Source organism: Kogia breviceps, chromosome 15 (genome assembly GCF_026419965.1).
Source record: "Kogia breviceps isolate mKogBre1 chromosome 15, mKogBre1 haplotype 1, whole genome shotgun sequence".
NCBI classification, from domain to species: Eukaryota; Metazoa; Chordata; class Mammalia; order Artiodactyla; family Physeteridae; genus Kogia; species Kogia breviceps.
Genome location: NC_081324.1, coordinates 17,029,480 through 17,050,665, shown reverse-complemented (window position 1 = coordinate 17,050,665; position 21,186 = coordinate 17,029,480). Strand labels below are relative to the sequence as shown.

The 21,186-nt window shown below is 37.7% G+C and overlaps 1 protein-coding gene across 8 annotated transcripts in view; it reads left to right on the top strand.

Annotated features, from left to right (window-relative positions):
* The window catches only part of WDR7 (WD repeat domain 7), a 363,333-nt gene that overhangs the window by 257,779 nt on the left and 84,368 nt on the right, over positions 1–21,186 (top strand). For all 8 annotated transcript variants that reach the window (XM_059039434.2, XM_059039436.2, XM_059039435.2 and 5 more), the window contains 2 exons: positions 1,978–2,127; positions 2,721–2,803. In XM_059039434.2, the coding sequence (XP_058895417.1) occupies positions 1,978–2,127; positions 2,721–2,803 (233 nt within the window). The remainder of the gene's footprint in view (positions 1–1,977; positions 2,128–2,720; positions 2,804–21,186) is intronic.

Sequence of the window (21,186 nt, the reverse complement as noted above, 5' to 3'; positions counted from 1 at the left end):
TGGCTGTCCAACTGTAAACAAAAATGTAAGTCATAAACTTGCTAATTGTTTTTCCTATTACATGTCACAGATAAAGACTTGAATGCCAATTGATTCGCGAATTCTTGGTGCTGTAATTGCCCACATCTAACTGAAAAACTAGTAAAGAACAATGAACCAATTATAAGGTCTTTCATATAGATCTTAGTAGTGGGAGAAAAGGCAAGGAAGATAAACTCCTAAATTTTCTTTAAAGGTTTGTTCCATTTTAGCATGAATAATGTGCAGACTCGGTGTCCGTGGGGTATGGGCTCTGCCTGAGTTGTTTTTCCGGTAGCTAAGATGAATTTTTAAAATACTAAATAAATACCTCGGAGTCTGCCCTGATAGCCTACAGCCTACTGGGCCTGTGTCTGCCTCAGAGGCATCCTTAATAGGCAGGCAGCAAATATTTGTGACATGAATGTAGCTAGAAGGGAGGAAAGAAGGGCCTAATAGCAGATTGTATGGGTTTATATGAAGCAGTAGGACTTTGAATTCACACCTAAAATAGATTTGCAGACCAAGGGGCTATGTTTTTCTAATAGTGCATAGTGGTGCAGTGAGAGTCCACTGTGTTTAAAATATACATATGTATGTTATATGTCTATATTTTATAGATAGTATATATTTTTATAAAGTGTATGTATGTATAAATGAACAAATTTATTAGACATGGGATTTTTTTTTACCAGTTTTTCATATCAGTGGAATATGCAGAGATACTAATATTGAATATACTGAATAAGCCTTACATTAGTCTGATACAGATACAGGTCGTATAAAGGCCTTTAAAGGCATTAAAGAGGCATTAAATTGCCTCTTTAAAGAGAGTAAACAAGTATTTTATATTAATTGTGTTTTTGAACTTAATTTTCACCATTTACATATGAGTATTTTTAAATGAACTGTTAGAATAGCCATGCTTGGGGTTTGTTCTACTCCAGCATTTGACTAGAAAGGTAATTTTAAAATATTTTAATGTTAATGGTCTAACTAATTGCCAATGATTCCCACATTCTTAGTGTTCTAACTAATATTTTAATGTAATAGTCCACATTTATTACCTTTTAAAAACAAGTTTTCCACTTCACTTAGAGGTTTAGAGTAAAATACTGAGGTATTTCTCACCATGACAGCTGTCCCTAACCCCACCCCATGCCCACTCCTGCATGGCTGGCCCAGGGCCTGTTAATGCTGTTTTTCCTCTGAACTGTTAAGACTTAAAATTTGTACAAGGAAGAAAAATCACACTGAACTTACATTACAGTTGACCCTTGAACAACATGGGTTTGAACTGCGCAGGTCCACTTATATGTGAGATTTTTTCAGTAGTAAAGACTACAGGACTAAACATTCTTGTGGATGGTTGAATCCTTGGACACAGAAGGCCGACTGTAAGTTGTACACGGATTTTCAACTCCGTGGATTGTTGGCGCCCCTAACTCCCAGCATTGTTCAAGGGTCAGCTGTATTTACACAGCGTTCATTATTTTTGGAGGTATGTTTTTTTTTTAATTTCCCAACTTGATTATAAAGCACCTAGAATGGTGCCTGGGACACAGTAAGTGCTATGTAAGCATCATTTACCATTATTAATTGAGAACAAGAATCACGTCTTATACGCGCTGGTGTCTCCTAACTGCTACCCACCTCAAGGCCGAATATGCAAGATTCACAAACCTTCCGTTTGTCCCTTTTTAAAAATGTCATGGTGATATTGTATTAAAGTCTCATATAATGCCCAAGAACTAGAATTCTATTAGGGAATACATACTGAGTGTTTATTGTACTAAGTACTTTCTTTGTAATTAAAAGTGTTTCCTGACCCACCCCAAGACATTTGTTTTTGTTGATTTTTTTTTTTCCTGTTGTATTAGTAAGTGAAAAACCAGTGGCTAGAAATGTAAAAGTCTATCAAGTGTCGACCATATCTACAGCATGGAAATATTTTTCTAGGTGCACAGACATACTGCTCTTGCAGCAAATACCCAATCCCAGCAGAATATGCACACCACAACTCTTGCCCGAGCTAAAGGGGAGATTCTGAGAGTCATTGAAATTCTTATTGAAAAGATGCCCACGGATGTCGTGGATCTTCTCGTGGAGGTAAGAATATTCTGTTTTAAATTATATCAGTACATCCACAGCTAGATTAAATATTCTAGTGTAGTAATATAAATCAGCATCTTTATTTCCAGCACCTCTAAAAGAAAGAAAGAGATGACTAAAATGAATGAACTTTTGTATCATTTCTGGAGAACTTTGTTTAAATTTCCTCAAAAATCAAAATGATTGCTATGTCCATTTACCATTCACATGGAATGGGCTGTATTCGAGTAGTTTTTAAAGGTTATAGTCTCTTCGTATCTTTCACTATAAGTAAAACAGAACATAGAGTGTGCTTGAATAAAAGCTACCTATCCTGGACATAAATAGGAATTGCCTTTCAAATAAACAAGTCTGTTTTCTTTATTTTACTGTGTGCTGTCTTTAAAAAATGGTTTTCACAGGTAAGAGAAAGGATGGCCTAAGTTTAAAGTAAGTACACTGTAATTTTAGTAAACATACTGTAGTTTTAAAGTAAATATCAGAATCAAACTATGTAGAATTTTAATGCAAATGAGGCCTAAGTTAATCATTTAAATTATGGAAAATTAAGTATTTGAAACTAACTTTAGATTTGTGTCTTTTCTGTAAAGGTTATGGACATCATTATGTACTGCCTTGAAGGATCTTTAGTTAAAAAGAAAGGTCTTCAGGAATGTTTCCCAGCCATCTGCAGGTAAAGAAGCTTTCAATACCATGCAAAATAAATAATTTTTAGTAACAAATAATTTAAAACAATTTTTTGAGCAGGATGAGTTAGTAGTTGTGCCCAATTAGAATTCCAATTATGAATTAATATCTGCTTCCTTTCTAAAACAATTTAAGCACATTATATTTAGTCAAAAACACAAATATAATAGAACCACTATTATGAAATTGTGTTGTGAAGAGGTTTTCTCAAAACCTAAAAAAAATGAGTAAGAGATAGCATCTATTAAATATGTCTGTGTTCTTATATCCATTACTCAAATTAACTTTTACATTACAAAAAGGAGAGTCAAGAAGCTATAACTTAGAGGACGAAGATATACTTTCCAGCCAATAGAAACCTTTATGCCAGCTTTTTGCTGGTAAATTTTATTTTTGATATAAAGGCCAGCATTTGCATATTGTCCTACTAAGTATAGGTGTTTTTTTCCCTCTGAGAAAACAGGCCAAGAGCACTTCAGAGAAGTCAAGAACAGATAAAACTTTTATAAACAATGTTGTATATGTGAAGTATAACTCTAATAATTTGTATGTGTATAGCATTTAATTGTTATGAAGTGAAGATTTTTAAAATGTTGAAATGTAGTCACCTTATGTTTATTTTTCTCTTAAAGTAGCTTTTGGCTCTCAGAATGTTTATAGCTTGAGGTACATTTTGTTTAAAAAAAAATTTTTTTTAATAGATTGATTTATTTATTTATTTTTGGCTGTGTTGGGTCCTCCTTGCTGTGCACGGGCTTTCTCTAGTTGCGGCGAGCGGGGGCTGCTCTTCGTTGCGGTGCGCAGGCATCTCACTGCAGTGGCTTCTCTTGCTGTGGAGCACAGGTTCTAGGCACCCAGGTTTCAGTAGTTGTGGCACGCGGCCTCAGTAGTTGTAGCTTGCTGGCTCTAGAGCGCAGGCTCAGTAGTTGTGGCGCACGGGCTTAGTTGCTCCGCAGCATGTGGGATCTTCCCATACCAGGGCTTGAACCCATGTCCCCTGCATCGGCAGGTGGATTCTTAACACTGCGCCACCAGGGAGGTCCCTAAAAATTTTTTTACCTCCATGTGTTCAGTAGAAAGAATGTTAAAATCTGTTAAAGATCATTGTTTTTGTAGAAAACAGAGCAACCACCTAGTCATAATTACATAACATTTTTCTTTTTAAGACAAGCTCAGTGATATCCTTACTTACGTTTGCTCAGTTCTGTGAGTATATTGTAGTGGAAGGCTTTATTTCAGACTCTAAGTTTCCTGAAAGCAGTGGCGTTACACTATGCATCTTTATGCCTTTTGTATTTCCTGGCATTTCAAAAATATTTGCTGAATTAATTGTACTCTGCATCTTCCCATATCTTTCGTCATATTTACAGTACATTTTACATCCTAGTCTCTTCATTTTGCTGTTTCTGATTTACGCCATCCAGAAGTTAAATCAAGAACACATAGAAAAAGATTATGCTATAGTATACATGTGTACAGATATTTTCTTGTGATATAGAGTAGGCATGTTAGGATACAGTAATTTTTTAACATCATGCCACATTAATTCTGGTTTGTGTTCTTTTTATTAAAAATTATATATATTAAATGTTTTTGTATAACTGATGTTAAAAATACATGTAGTTGTTATATTTCCAGTCGATTATTCTCTAAGGAAATGTCTATGAAAAAATGGACATTTATCTGTCACTTAGTGGAGGTGAGGAAGCAGTTTCATTAGGGATTATCTTACTGAAGGTTAGCAAAGCATTGCTTACAGCTGTCACTGCTGTGTAAATAACCCTCCTGGAGCTAACGTGAGGGAATTGTTCAACATGTAAAGAAGGGCCTACCTTTGCCCTTGCTGGAAGGTTGACTTCTCCCCAGTTCCTTTAGTCACCTTACTTTTTGCACATCCACTTTGGTTTGCTCTTGTTTAATCACTGGAGAGCAAGGTTTCTGCTTGAATGCTAAGGAGGCAGGTGTCTAAAGGGAATGCTTGGTACCAGTGTTTTTCTGATTTGGCAGAAACAATTGTATTTTGTTTATTAATTTAATAACATTTATTGAACATCTACTGTGTATCAAGTGCTGACTAGGCTCTGGGGGTGCAATGATGAATGAGATGATGTCCTCAAGGAGCACAGTGTGTAATAGGGCAGTTAATTATTTTTTGTTTTGTTTTGTTTTTTGTTTGTTGTTTATACTGCAGGTTCTTATTAGTCATCAATTTTATACACATCAATGTATCCATGTCAATCCCAATTGCCCAGTTCATCACACCACCATGCCCACCTCACCGCGGTTTTCCCCCCTTGGTGTCCATACGTTTGTTCTCTACATCTGTGTAGGGCAGGTAATTATAAAGATAAGTAACGCCAGGGTGCTGTGTTATGTGCTGGGAGAGAATTATGTACGAGGGACAGGGTTGGGCAATAAATGCAGTGCTTAACTCTGGATGTGGGAGGCTTAGAGAGTTCACAGAAGAGGAAGCAGAATAATAATAATAATAATAATAATAATAATAATAATGGAGTCTTGGAAAGTTTCACAAAGGAGAAGGCAGACTAATAATAATAATTTCCTTTTACTAAAGGAGAAAAGTACTTTAATAAAAGTGGCTGCCAAACGGAGAGAAGGATTTGCCCTCTGCAGGGGTTTGGGGGGTGGTGGTAGAAGTGGTGGTGGGTTCTGGGAAAGCTTCACCGAAGAGTTGATGGGGTGAGCTTTGCAGAATAAGTAAGTGTGTGCCATCTGGAATTGCAGAAAGAATCATAATGACCAGTGTTTGGAGGTACAGAAGTATACAGTGAGTTTGGCAAATGCTGTGTGGGAGTGGCTGGAGTGTAGGTGGGATGGAAGTCTAGCATAGTGCCACAGGATAGGGCTTTGAGTTCCATACACAGGAATGTGGTTATTATTCTGCAAGCAATGGCGAGTCAGCGGGGTTTAAGCAAACACATGTAATTCTCTTTCCAGAACATAGTTGATAAGATATAATCCCATGAAACATAGGATTTATAACAAATGGTTATAAATTGAGGTAGTTAACTACCTCTTATTAAATTGTATTTGATATTATTAGGGCTGTGAAGATATAAGCCATAAAAAGTCAGTGCATAAATGTAGAAAGATGAATAACAATATAAGGCTGTATAATAGCTTGGACTAAATGTTAGTTAGAACAGATAATAAATCATGGAGGACTTCAGAGAACACTATGCTTAGATGGGATCTCCAAAGTTTTACAGGTCAATGCCATGCTACTTATTTAGGCTGTTTTGTACTAGATTGATAAATGAACAACAACAAACATATTAACATATCAACAGAAGTAAAAATTACGTTATTGAAAACCTGCCATGTTCGTACCATTGTATGTGCCTTACAGCACTTATTTGCCCTCTACTTATAAATAAATGCTTTTCATTAAATATGAAACTCTAGTCAAAGTCAGTGCTGTGAATATCTGTGGTCCAATCAGGTGAAATTTGTTTTTAAAATCTTTATATAATGTTGTATTCTTTTTGTTTGTTTGTTTGTTTTCTTCTTTCCTGTACCCTTTCTTAAAGATGCAATGGGTTTTAGCTTAGGCTAACCTCTATAATGTTGCTACATACCAATATTCAGTCCTTATGGTTGGTAGGTCATAAAAAACTATAAAACTTCATTTAGTATTGTTTTTTTTAATGAGATGATATTTGTCAAAGCACCTAGCAGAATACTTGTGATTTAGGTATTCAGAGAATATTAGTTTCCTCGGGGGGGGGGTCTCTCCATCTGAACAATAATGTGAAAACCCAAAATGTGTGTAAGAAATTCGTTAATATTTATTTTAAAGAATTTTATATGCATAAAAACTACAGGATGGCATTATTATCATTTTCATATATGTAAAAAAATTGGTTTACTTTCCAAAATATTAAATAAATTTTAGTCAGTGTTATAAAGATGCTCCTCACATCTAAAGTTGTATTAATTCAATTAAGAGCTATTCTAGTATCCTGAAGTCATTGCATATTTAAAAATCAAAAGTACTCTCATTTGGGTTATACTTAAATTTCACTATTTTCTGAGTACCAAGATGAAGTAGCATCGTCAAATGCGGAATGATCCTAAGATTGATTTTCTTGTTTTTTAGATTTGTTTTGTTTTTTAACCTTGACAAGTAGGCTTGTGATTCTCATATGCATCTGGGTTCAGAATTTTAAAACTTGAAGTGGTAATTTCTCTAAGATTTTCTTTACTGTTAGTAACTTGGCAGTTATTTTTCAGATTGTATTTAAAATTTCCATTTTATTGGTGTCATGAAAGTCTTGGCTTTAAGCTTAGGCTGACCTCTGTATTGTATGTTGCTACATACCAATAGTCAGTTTATTCAGGTTTGTTTGTTTATTCATTCATTTATTCAGGTTTATTAATGATTATATGACTTAATATACAATTTAATGAGTGGTGAATCCATCCACTGAAGTATGTTGTTAAATAAATGTCTTTGTCCTCTGACATATTTACTCAAAACATATTTAAGTTTAAGCTACAAATTGTAAATACAATGAAAGAAAGAGGATTGATACAGAAAGTTTGATTTTTCTAAGTTTGTTCATATAATATTTTTCCATCAGTTAAAGCTTCTTGTAATATCTTCTGCTTGAAAACAGAAATGGATTAGAACACATGCCAGTAAAATTTGATATAATTCTATCTTCTTACTGACCTGAAACTCACTTGTTGATATTAAAATATGAGGTTATAGCACCGCAGAAATGAATGATTTGCCAGACTTGAGCCATATGTTTGTATCTAAACTTATTAGCATCCAGTGTGCAAAGAGGGGCAGACCATCAATGCCTACGTCACAATGTTCAGATGATAGAAATAGAGCAGTTGTTCAAGAGGAGCAGCATACCTGTTTGTAGGACTGAGATCAGCGTGGAATTGAGAGTCCTCAGAAGAATTTCCATCTGCGGAGCGGGTGGTTGAATCTGACGATGTGGGACCTGTGGAAACGGACAGCCAACTGTCATAAGGCCTTTTATGTAAGGGTTTGAACATCTGCAGATACTGAAGGACGGCCATATGCAGTTTATAGACTCAGTTGTTTTCCAGATTTGGTGACTCTCAAGAACGTCTTGGGAAAGAGCTCACACAAGTCAATTTTAAAGTACATTCAGTGCCTGTTAGTTGAGAGAACTAAGGACACTAAACACAGGTATTAAGTGCTCACTCTCTGTTAGGCCCTCTGGGGAATAATGATCTCTAAGTGTAGTTTCCTGGACCATCTTCAAGAGAATTACCTGATCTCTAGGCTCCCCCTGAGAGCCTCTGCATTAGACTGTCATGAAGCCTGATGATTCTCATGCACACTAAAGTTCGAAAACAAGTGCTCTAATAATCCAAAATCAAGAAAACAAAACCTGAGTCATTGTCCTTTGTGACCATGTTCTGTTATGTCAGAGCCTGTATCCTAGAATGCCTTTCTGTTTACATATTGAGTAAACTCAGAATTTCCAAGGAAACATCTAAAGACAGCCCTTCAGCTCCTGCATTCCAGTGATGCACTTAATTCTTAAAGACTTGCCCTTAGACAGTAGCACAGAATGCCTGCCAGAGACTTTAACTTCAAACTGTTCATTAATTGACTTTTATCTAAAACTCCAGTGAAAAAACCCAGAACAATTAGAAGTTAGTTTAAAAAACACAGGGTCCCTTTATCCCTCTACATACTCTAGTTTATATCCCTAAGGTTAAGCTAAACCATCAGAGAGCTGCCTGTTTGGACCACATTGTCTGACCTCCTTCAGCGTTCCCTTCCCCAAGTTCCTTGTCAGTGGTTTGCCTGCAATTTGCACTGAGGAACCTGCCATGTGAGTGTCTTAAGAAGGTTGACAGTGCAGTTACTGTAAGGGTCATACTGATGTCCATTGTTTAGGGTCCCTTCTGTAAGGACTCAATAAAAACATTTCTTTCAAACCCAGATGACAGGCATTTTTTGTTCGTTTTGTCCTAAAGAACAAGTATATACTTTTTGTTTTTAATTATACTTAACCAGAGTTAATGTAAACATTTTGCTTTGGTCATTGGGCAGCTCAAAACCAAATTCCCCACCTAACTTTAGTAGTTATGGCTTGCATCTCCTATTCTCTTTATCTCATCATCACACCTCAAGCTTATCTTCCTTTTCTATCTTTTTACTGAATTATGTTCTATAAGCTTCCCTAAGTCTTTTCTGTAATATGTATATATATGTATTTATGTACATATGTATGTGTATGTGAAATATAACAAGTTTATAATTTTATTTCAGAGACATGGAAACAAAGATAATCATTTTACATATTAATACTATGATTATTTTCTAAAAATTAAAAAACGTCTTCTTTGTATTAATTGAAATATCCTAGATGTTCCTGGAGTAATTTATGTATCTGTGGATATTTGTCTATATTTTATTTAGTAAAATATACAAAAATAACATAATTTTTTAAGTTGAAGTGTAGTTGATTTACAATATTGTGTTAATTTCAGGTGTACAACAAAGTGACTCAGTTTTTTTTTCAGATTATATTCCATTATAGGTTATTACAAGATATTGAATATCGTTCCCAGCGTTATACAGTAAATCCTTGTTGCTTATCTCTTTTATGTATATTAGTTTGTATCTGTTAATCCCATATTCCTAATTTGTCCCTCCTTCCCTCCCTCTCCCCTTTGGTAACCATAAATTTGTTTTCATGTCTGTGAGTCTGTTTCTGTTTCATATACAGATTCATTTGTATTATTTTTAGTATTACATATGTAAGTGATATTTGTCTTTCTCTGTTTGACTTACTTCACTAAGTATAATATTCTCTAGGTCCATCCATGTTGCTGCAAATAGCAATATTTCATTCCTTTTTATGGCTTAGTTTTATATATATATATATATATATATCCCATCTTCTTAAGCCAATTGTCTGTTTATGGACACTTGGGTTGTTTCCATGTCTTGGCTATTGTAAATAGTGCTGCTGTGAACAGTGGGGTGCATATATCTTTTCAAATTAAAGTTTTTGTTTTTTTCTGGATTTATGCCCAGGAGTAGAATTGCTGGATCATATGGTAGCTCTATTTTTAGTTTTTTAAGGAACCTCCATACTGTTTTCCATAGTGGCAGCACCACTTTACATTCCCACCAACAGTGTAGGAGAGTTCCCTTTTCTCCACACTCTCTCCAGCATTTATTATTTGTAGACTTTTTGATGATAGCCATTCTGACCAGTGAGAGGTTATACCTCATTGTGGTTTTGATTTGTATTGTTGGCCATCTGTATGTCTTCTTTGGAAAAATGCTATGTAGGTCTTCTGTCCATTTTTTAATTGGGTTGTTTGTTTTTTTGATATTGAGTTGTATATTTCAGATATTGACTCCTTTTCAGTCACATCATTTGCAAATATTTTGTCCCATTCCATAAGTTGTCTTTTTGTTTTGTTAATAGCTTCCTTTGCAGTGCAAAAGCTTTAAAGTTTGAGTGTGTTCCATTTATTTATTTTTGCTTTTATTTCGTTTGCCTTGGGTGACTAATCTAAGAAAATATCGCTACATTTTATGTCAAGGAATGTTTTACCTATGTTTTCTTCTAGGAGTTTAATAGTGTCATGTCTATATTTAGGTCTTTAAACCATTTTTAGTTTATTTTTGTATATGGTGTGAGGAAGTGTTTTGATTCCATTGATTTACATGTAGCAGTCCAGCTTTCCCAGTACCACATGTCAAAGAGACTTTCTTTTCCCATAGTATATTCTTGCCTTCTTTGTCATAGATTAATTGACCCTAGGTGTGTGGATTTATTTCTGGGCTCTCTATTCTGTTTCATTGACCTACGTGTCTGTGTTTGTGCCAGTACCATGCTGTTTTGATTACTGTAGCTCTGTAGTATAATGTGAAGTCTGGAAGTGTTATGCCTCCAGCTTTGTTCTTTTTCCTCAGGATTGCTTTGGCAATTTTGAGCCATTTATGGTTCCATATTTAAAAAATTACAATTTTAGCTTCTGTGTAAACTTTATAGTTGGATTTAAATATTTCCTAATGCTTACATTTTAGTTCCAGAGATATTGTTAAAAATACAGTGGTATCCATTAATAATACAAGAAAATTACTTAGATTTCATTGCCTGTGAGAGACTATAGCATACATATCCTTCAAAACATAGTTATTCAAAATAGTTCTATCACCAGATTTTGCATCACTGTAACAAATAAAGCTATTTTATTATATAGGAATTAAACTGTATTCTTTCTAAAACATAGACATATTAGCAACAAGATTATTGCAACATTGAATTAATTTTATGTTTATGAATAAGCAGACTAAGAAGTACAGTAAGGTAATATTTAAGAAATGAATTCCTCTAGATTCTCTCCCATCTCATTGAACTTTGCTTTGCCTTTGTCAATCTCCTAGATCAGGGGTCCCAAACCCCTGGGCCATGGACCAGTACTGGTCTGTGGCCTGTTAGGAACTGGGCCACACAGCCCAGCAGGTGAGCAAGTGAAGCTTTATCTGTATTTACAGCCAGATGAAGCAATCTCCCTATTGCTGGCATTACTGCCTGAACTCTTCCTCCTGTTAGATCAGTGGCGCCATTAGATTCTCACAGGAGTGTGAACCCTACTGTGAACTGCACTTATGAGGGATCTAGGTTGCGCGCTCCTTATGAGAATCTAATGCCTGATGATCTGAGGTGGAGCTGAGGCAATGATGCTAGCTAGCACTGGGAAGCGGCTGCAAATACAGATTACCATTAGCAGAGAGGTTTGACTTCAGAGACACCATAATAAATCAATGTGCTTCGTAGCACAAGGAGATCAGCTCCGTGCTTTTTGACCACCTAGAGGGGTGGGATAGGGAGGGTGGGAGGGAGACGCAAGAGGGAGGGGATATGGGGATATATGTATACGTATAGCTGATTCACTTTGTTATACAGCAGAAATTAACGCAACATTGTAAAGCAATTATACTCCAATAAAGATGTTTTTAAAAAATAAATCAATGCACTTGAATCATCCCAAAACCATCCTTCCCCACCCCCAACCCCGACCCCAGTCCATAGAAAAATTGTCTTCCAAGAAACTGGTCCCTGGTGCTAAAAAGGTTGGGGACCACTGTCCTAGATGATCTTCCAAAAGGTATCATCCAGCTCTCTAGATGATTATTGTTAGAGGCAGAAGTACGGAGGATTCTGTGTAATTTACATTTAATTGCCGAGACTATAAATAATACAGCATCCTCAGTTAAAAATACCCTAGACACTAAAAAAGTAGAACTAACTTTTTTCGAGGTTTGGAAGGGTAAACATCACTGAAGTTTCCTCAGAATTCACTGTTAAAATTTACTTATCAGTTGCTGTGTTACTGAACTTGAATATCCTTGTGAAGACCCTCATATACAGACCAACCAGCATGGAGCATGCCATGCTTGACTCAGTTTGATTAATTATTTCTCTTTTGGTCACCATATAAACACTGTCTCATTTTACACTACTATATTTGATGCAGTAGCACAAAATACAAAAGTTTAGAAATGCACAGATGTTACTAAACTAAGAGAAAAGCAGTATAACACACACACAAGTATGATATATACTTGTTCTGAAATGAATACTTTAAGGGTTTGTTATTCATTTTGCAAAAGTATTCTTCTAAAATTGAAGTATAGTTGATTTATGATGTTGTGTTAATTTCTGCTGTACAAAAAATATTCTTTACTAATCTCAGAATAGAAAAATTTAAGCTCTCATAAACTACTGACTTTCAAAGCTCAGTTAGAAAGGAAGATAAAGTACCTCTGGAAATATAATGAAATTAAAATATAATTTTTAAATTTAAGGCAATTTTATTATGTTCTTAAGGGCTAGTAGTGAGATAATACATAAGGGCTAGTAGTGAGATAATACATAACAAATAAAGGATTAGATATTTTTAAATAAAATTGTAAGTTGATAGGAAAATATGATTATATTTGGAGAGTAAGAGGTTTTAGGATTTTTTTTCATAGCAAAGATTAAATATGCCTCTACATGTGATTTTTAGTCACTTATAGCTCCTCAATTATGCACATTATGAGTAGCTTGAAGAAAGGGGTTTTTGCATCCATTTCTTTTATTGTTCCCCATAGCAAGGAGTAGCGGGCTTCATCTGGCCAAAAGCCATATACCCCAGAATTCTCACATAGATCCTTTTATCATGCATTTTTATTCTTTTAAGTGGAGGCAATTTATTTGATGTATAACTAAGAGTGATTTGATTTTATGTCTATTAAAGACTTGTCAAATAAATTCATAGATTCAGACAAAAGCCTTTGTTGAGCTCTGTCCCAGTTTTTAGTTTAGAAAATCTGAACACTCAATATAGGCACTCAATAACTGTGGTTGAATAATGATACCAGCTATGCTGCTTCATGTGTTTAGTCCTTAATTTCGTCATAATAAATGGTACCAGTTATTTCACTTAAGTGGTGACCTTGCTGCATTATTTTTATTCAATTACAAGTTGTAGAATTTGGAATCTGCAAAGGACCTCACGTTATAAATTACCCACCTCTAGCCTTCATTTGACAAACGGACAAACTTACGAGTGTTCTTGTGCTGACGATCAGATGAAAGTGAAGCCCAGCTTGACTGAACGGATCTCACACCTGCTCTGTATTCTGCAGGGCGGGGTGTGCACCTGCTGCATAGGCACCCACGTGACACAGTTGCTCCATCTCAGCAGAGGATGAGATGGCTGTTTCTGGGTCCCAGGCCCAGGCCTCTTCCTTACTTCATCCTTCCTTTGCCATCCTCTCTCAACTCCCCTTGCTCCTTAGATAACCCTTCTCTCAGTTTTTTTTAAAAAGATTTGTTTTGATGTGGACCGTTTTTTCTTAATGTCTTTATTGAATTTGTTACAATATTGCTTCTGTTTTATGTATTGGTTTTTTGACCATGAGGCATGTGAGATCTTAGCTCCCTGACCAGAGATCAAACCCACACCCCCTGCATTGGAAGGCAAAGTTTCAACCATTGGACCACCAGGGAAGTCCCCTCTTCTCTCACTTTTATCCTCAACTTATCTTTCTCTGTCTGGAAACGTGCTATTATCTCTCATTTGAAACCTTCCTTCCCTCTGCGTCTCCTCTCTCCACTGTCCAGCCTCTCATCTCTCCTTCCCTAGGAAAAAGAGCCTGTGCTCTGTCCATTTTGTCACCTCTCCTCCCCTTTTGATCTACTGTCATCTGGTCTTTGCCCCCACTGTTTTGCTAATCTCTCTCTCTCCCCCTGGTTACAAACAACTTTTTTTTTTTGGCTGCATTGGATCTTTGTTGCTACAAGTGGGGGCTCCTCTTCATTGTGACACGCAGGCTTCTCATTGTGGTGGCTTCTCTTGTTGTAGAGCACAGGCTCTAGGAGCTCAGGCTTCAGTAGTTGTGGCATGTGGGCTCAGCAGTTGTGGCTTGCAGGCTCTAGAACGTAGGCTCAGTAGTTGTGGCACACGGGCTTAGTTGCTCTGTGGCATATGGGATCTTCCTGGACGAGGGATCGAACTTGTGTCCCCTGCATTGGTGGGTGGATTCGTGACAACTGCACCCCCAGCGAGGTGCCTACAAACAACTTTTTTTTTTTAACATCTTTATTGGAGTATAATTGCTTTACAATTGTGTGTTAGTTTCTGCTTTATAACAAAGTGAATCAGTTATACATATACATGTGTTCCCATATCTCTTCCCTCTTGCGTCTCCCTCCCTCCCACCTTACCTATCCCACCGCTCTAGGTGGTCACAAACCACCGAGCTGATCTCCCTGTGCAATGCGACTGCTTCCTACTAGCTATCTATTTTACGTTTGGTAGTGTATATATGTCCATGCCACTCTCTCACTTTGTCACAGCTTACCCTTCCCCCTCCCCATATCCTCAAGTCCATGCTCTAGTAGGTCTGTGTCTTTATTCCCGTCTTACCCCTAGGTTCTTCATGACCTTTTTTTTTTTCTTAGATTCCATATATATGTGTTAGCATACGATATTTATTTTTCTCTTTCTTACTTACTTCACTCTGTATGACAGACTCTAGGTCCATCCACCTCACTACAAATAACTCAATTTCATTTCTTTTTATGGCTGAGTAACATTCCATTGTATATATGTGCCACATCTTCTTTATCCATTCATCTGTTGATGGACACTTAGGTTGCTACCATGTCCTGGCTATTGTACATAGAACTGCAATGAACATTTTGGCACATGACTCTTTATGAATTATGGTTTTCTCAGGGTATACGCCCAGTAGTGAGATTGCTGGGTCATATGGTAGTTCTATTTTTAATTTTTTAAGGAACCTCCATACTGTTCTCCATAGTGGCTGTATCAATTTACATTCCCACCAACAGGTCAGGAGTGTTCCCTTTTCTCCACATCCTCTCCAGCATTTAGTGTTTCTAGATTTTTTGATGATGGCCATTCTGACCGGTGTGAGATGATATATCATTGTAGTTTTGATTTGCATTTCTCTACTGATTAGTGATGTTGTGCATTCTTTCATGTGTTTGTTGGCAATCTGTGTATCTTCTTTGGAGAAATGTCTCTTTAGGTCTTCTGCCCATTTTTGGATTAGGTTGTTTGTTTTTTTGTTATTGAGCTGCATGAGCTGCTTCTAAATTTTGGAAATTAATCCTTTGTCAGTTGCTTCATTTGCAAATATTTTCTCCCATTCTGGGGGTTGTCTTTTGGTCTTATGGTTTCCTTTGCTGTGCAAAAGCTTTTAAGTTTCATTAGGTCCCATTTGTTTATTTGTGTTTTTATTTCCATTTCTCTAGGAGATGGGTCAAAAAGGATCTTGCTGTGATTTATGTCATAGAGTGTTCTGCCTATGTTTTCCTCTAAGAGTTTGATAGTGTCTGGCCTTACATTTTGGTCTGTAATCCATTTTGAGCTTATTTTTGTGTATGGTGTTAGGGAGTGTTCTAATTTCATACTTTTACATGTACCTGTCCAGTTTTCCCAGCACCACTTATTGAAGAGGCTGTCTTTTCTCCACTGTATATTCTTGCCTCCTTTATCAAAGATAAGGTGACCATATGTGCGTGGGTTTGTCTCTGGGCTTTCTATCCTGTTCCATTGATCTATATTTCTGTTTTTGTGCCAGTACCATACTGTCTTGATTACTGTAGCTTTTTAGTATAGTCTGAAGTCAAGGGGGCCTGATTCCTCCAGCTCCATTTTTCGTTCTTAATATTGCTTTGGCTATTCGGGGTCTTTCATCTTTCCATACAAATTGAGAAATATTTTGTTCTAGTTCTGTGAAAAATGCCAGTGTCAGTTTGACAGGGACTGCATTGAATCTGTAGATTGCTTTGGGTAGAGAGTCATTTTCATAATGTTGATTCTTCCAATCCAACAACATGGTATATCTCTCAATCTATTTGTATCATCTTTAATTTCTTTCATCAGTGTCTTATAATTTTCTGCATACAGGTCTTTTGTCTCCTTAGGTAGGTTTATTCCTAGATATTTTATTCTGTTTGTTGCAGTGGTAATGGGAGTGTTTTCTTAATTTCACTTTCAGATTTTTTTCATCATTAGTGTATAGAAATGCCAGAGATTTCTGAGCATTAATTTTCCATCCTGATAGTTTACCAAATGTATTGATTAGCTCTAGTAGTTTTCTGGTAGCATCTTTAGGATTCTCTGTGTATAGTATCATGTCATCTGCAAACTGACAGCTTTACTTCTTTTCTGATTTGAATTCCTTTTATTTCTTTTTCTTCTCTGTTTGCTGTGGCTAAAACTTACAAAACTATGTTTAATAATAGTGTTGAGAGTGGGCAACCTTGTCTTCTTCCTGATCTTAGTGGATATGGTTTCAGTTTTTCACCATTGAGGACAATGTTGGCTGTGGGTTTGTCATATATGGCCTTCATTATGTTGAGGAAAGTTCCCTCTATGCCTACTTTCTGCAGGGTTTTTATCATAAGTGGGTGTTGAATTTTGGCGAACACTTTCTCTGCATCTGTTGAGATGATCATATGGTTTTTCACCTTCAATTTATTAATATGGCGTATCACGTTGATTGATTTGCGTATACTGAAGAATCCTTGCATTCCTGGAGTAAAGCCCACTTGATCATGGTGTATGATCCTTTTAATGTGCTGTTGGATTCTATTTGCTAGTATTTTGTTGAGGATTTTTGCATCTATGTTCATCAGTGATATTGGCCTGTAGTTTTCTTTCTTTGTGACATCTGTGTTTGGTTTTGGAATCAGGGTGATGGTGGCCTCGTAGAATGAGTTTGGGAGTGTTCCTCCCTCTGCTTTTTTGTGGAAGAGTTTGATAAGGATAGGTGTTAGCTCTTCTCTAAATGTTGGGTAGAATTCGCCTGTGAAGCCATCTGGTCCTGGGCTTTTGTTTGTTGGAAGATTTTTAATCACACTTCCAATTTCAGTGCTTGTGATTGGTCTGTTTATATTTTCTATTTCTTCTTGGTTCAGTCTCGGCAGGTTGTGCATTTCTGAGAATTTGTCCATTTCTTCCAGGTTGTCCATTTTATTGGCATAGAGTTGCTTGTGTAATCTTTCATGAACCTTTGTATTTCTGCAGTGTCAGTTGTTACTTCTCCTTTTTCATTTCTAATTCTATTGAGTCTTCTCCCTTTTTTTCCTGATGAGTCTGGTTAATGGTTTATCAATTTTGTTTATCTTCTCAAAGAACCAGCTTTTAGTTTTATTGGTCTTTGCTATCGTTTCCTTCATTTCTTTCTCATTTATTTCTGATCTGATGTTTATAATTTCTTTCCTTCTGCTAACTTTGGGGGTCTTTTGTTCTTTTTTCTCTAATTGCTTTAAGTGCAAAGTTAGGTTGTTTATTTGAGATGTTTCCTGTTTCTTAAGGTAGGATTGTATTGCTATAACTCCCCTCTTAGAACTGCTTTTGCTGCATCCCGTAGGTTTTGGGTCGTCGTGTCTCCATTGTCATTTGTTTCTAAGTATTTTTTGATTTCCTCTTTGATTTCTTCAGTGATCGCTTCATTATTAAGTAGTGTATTGTTTAGCCTCCATGTGTTTGTATTTTTTACAGATCTTTTCCTGTAATTGATATCTAGTCTCATAGCGTTGTGGTCAGAAAAGATACTTGATACAATTTTAATTTTCTTCAACGTACCAAGGCTTGATTTGTGACACAAGATATGATCTATCCTGGAGAATGTTCCATGAGCACTTGAGAAGAAAGTGTATTCTGCTGGTTTTGGATGGAATGTCCTATAAATATCAATTAAGTCCATCTTCTTTAATGTGTCATTTGAGGCTTGTGTTTCCTGATTTATTTTCATTTTACATGATGTGTCCATTGGTGAAAGTGGGGTGTTAAAGTCCCCTACTATGATTGTTTTACTATCAATTTCCCCTTTTATGGCTGTTAGCATTTGCCTTATGTATTAAGGTATTCCTATGGTGGGTACATAAATATTTACAATTGTTTTATCTTCTTGGATGAATCCCTTGATCATTATTAGTGTCCTTCTTTGTCTCTTATAATAGTCTTTATTTTAAAGTCTATTTTGTCTGATACAAGATTTGCTGCTGCAGCTTTCTTTTGATTTCCATTTCCATGGAATATCTTTTTCCTTCCCCTCACTTTCAGTCTGTATGTGTCCCTAGGTCTGAAGTGGGTCTCTTGTAGACAGCATATATACATGTCTTGTTTTTGTGTCCATTCAGCCAGTCTGTGTCTTTTAGTGGGAGCATTTAATCCATTTACATTTAAGGTAATTATCGATATGTATGTTCCTATTCCCATTTTCTTAATTTTTGGGGGTTAGTTATTGTAGGTCTTTTCCTTCTCTTGTGTTTCATTCCTGGAGAAGTTCCTTTAGCATTTGTTGTACAGCTGGTTTGGTGGTGCTAAACTCGCTCAGCTTTTGCTTGTCTGTAAAGGTTTTAATTTCTCCATCAAATCTGAATGAGATCCTTGCTGGGTAGAGTAATCTTGGTTGTAGGTTTTTCCCTTTCATCACTTTAAATATGTCCTGCCACTCCCTTCTGGCTTTCAGAGTTTCTGCTGAAAGATCAGCCGTTAACCTTATGGGGATTCCCTTGTGTGTTATTTTGTTGTTTTTTTCCTTGCTGGTTTTAATATGTTTTCTTTGTATTTAATTTTTGACAGTTTGATTAATATGTGTCTTGGTGTGTTTCTCCTTGGATTTATCCTGTATGGGACTCTTTGTCCTTCTTGGACTTGATTAACTATTTCCTTTCCCATGTTAGGGAAGTTTTCAACTATAATCTCTTCAAATATTTTCTCAGTCCCTTTCTTTTTCTCTTCTTCTTCTGGGACCCCTATTATTCGAATGTTGGTGCATTTAATGTTGTCCCAGAGGTCTCTGAGACTGTCCTGAGTTCTTTTCATTCTTTTTTCTTTATTCTGCTCTGCAGTAGTTATTTCCACTATTTTATCTTCCAGGTCACTTATCCATTCTTTGCCTCAGTTATTCTGCTGTTGATCCCTTCTAGAGTATTTTTAATTTCATTTATTGTGTGTTCATCATTGCTTGTTTCCTCTTTAGTTCTTCTAGGTTCTTGTTAAATGTTTCTTGCATTTTCTCTATTCTATTTCCAAGATTTTAGATCATCTTTACTATCGTTATTCTGAATTATTTCAGGTAGACTGCCTATTTCCTCTTCATTTGTTAGGTCTGGTGGGTTTTTACCTTTCTCCTTCATCTGCTGTGTTTTTTTTCTGTCTTGTCATTTTGCTTAACTTACTGTGTTTGGGGTCGTTTTTTCACAGGCTGCAGGTTCGTAGTTCCCGTTGTTTTTGGTGTCTGTCTGCAGTGGCTATGGTTCGTTCAGTGGGTTGTGTAGGCTTCCTGGTGGAGCGGACTAGTGCCAGTGTTCCGGTGGATGAGGCTGGATCTTGTCTTTCTGGTTGGCAGGTCCACGTCTGGTGGTGTGTTTTGAGGTGTCTGTGGCCTTATTATGATTTTAGGCAGCCTCTCTGCTAATGGATGGGGCTGTGTTCCTGTCTTGCTAGTTGTTGGGCATAGGGTGCCTAGCACTGTAGCCTACTGGTCATTGAGTAAAGCTGGGTCTTGGTGTTGTGATGGAGATCTCTGGGAGATTTTCGCCATTTGATGTTATGTGGAGCTGGGAAGTCTCTTGTGGACCAGTGTCCTGAAGTTGGCTCTCCCACCTCAGAGGCACAGGCCTGACGCCTGGCTGGAGCACCAAGAGCCTTTCATCTACACGGAAAAAGAGGAGAAGGGGAAAAAATAATATATCTTGCTCCCAGAGTCCACCTCCTCAATTTGGGATGATTTGTTGTCTATTCAGGTATTCCACAGATTCAGGGTACATCACGTTGATTGTGGAGATTTAATCCACTGCTTCTGAGGCTGCTGGGAGAGATTTCCCTTTCTCTTCTTTGTTTGCACAGCTCTGGGGGTTCAGCTTTGGATTTGGCCCCGCCTGTGCATGTAGGTCACCTGAGGGCGTCTGTTCTTCACTCAGACAGGACGGGGGAGGCTCTGGCTCACTCAGGCGGGGGGAGGGAGGGGTACGGATGCGGGGCGAGCCTGCCGCGGCAGAGGCCAGCATGAAGTTGCACCAGCCTGAGGTGTGTCGTGCGTTCTCCCGGGGACGTTGTCCTTGGATCCCAGGACCCTGCCAGTGGCGGGCTGCACAGGCTTCCGGGAGGGGAGGTGTGGATAGTGACCTGTGCTCACACACAGGCTTCTTGGTGGCGGCAGCAGCGGCCTTAGCATCTCATGCCCGTCTGTGGGGTCCGCACTGATAGCCATGGCTCGCGCCCGTCTCTGGAGCTTGTTTAGGTGGTGCTGTGAATCCCCTCTCCTCACGCACCCCACAACAATGGTCTCTTGCCTCTTTGGCAGCTCCAGACCTTTAACCGCCACGCTTAATCCCCTCTCCTCGCACTACAGGAAGCAAAGAGGGAAGAAAAAGTCTCTTGCCTCTTCAGCAGCTCCAGACTCTTTCCCGGACTCCCTCCCGGCTAGCTGTGGCGCACTAGCCCCTTTCAGGCTGTGTTCACGCCGCCAACCCCAGTCCTCTCCCTGGGATCCGACCGAAGCCCGAGCTTCAGCTCGCAGCCCCCGCCCGCCCTGGCGGATGAGCAGAGAAGCCTCTCGGGCTGGTGAGTGCCAGTCGGCACCGATCCTCTGTGCGGGAATCTCTCTGCTTTGCCCTCCACACCCCTGTTGCTGCGCTCTCCTCCGCGGGTCTGAAGCTCCCCCCTCCGCCACCCGCAGTCTCCGCCCGCGAAGGGGCTTCTAGTGTGTGGAAACCTTTCCTCCTTCACGGCTCCCTCCCACTGGTGCGGGTACCGTCCATATTCTTTTATCTCTGTTTATTCTTTTTTCTTTTT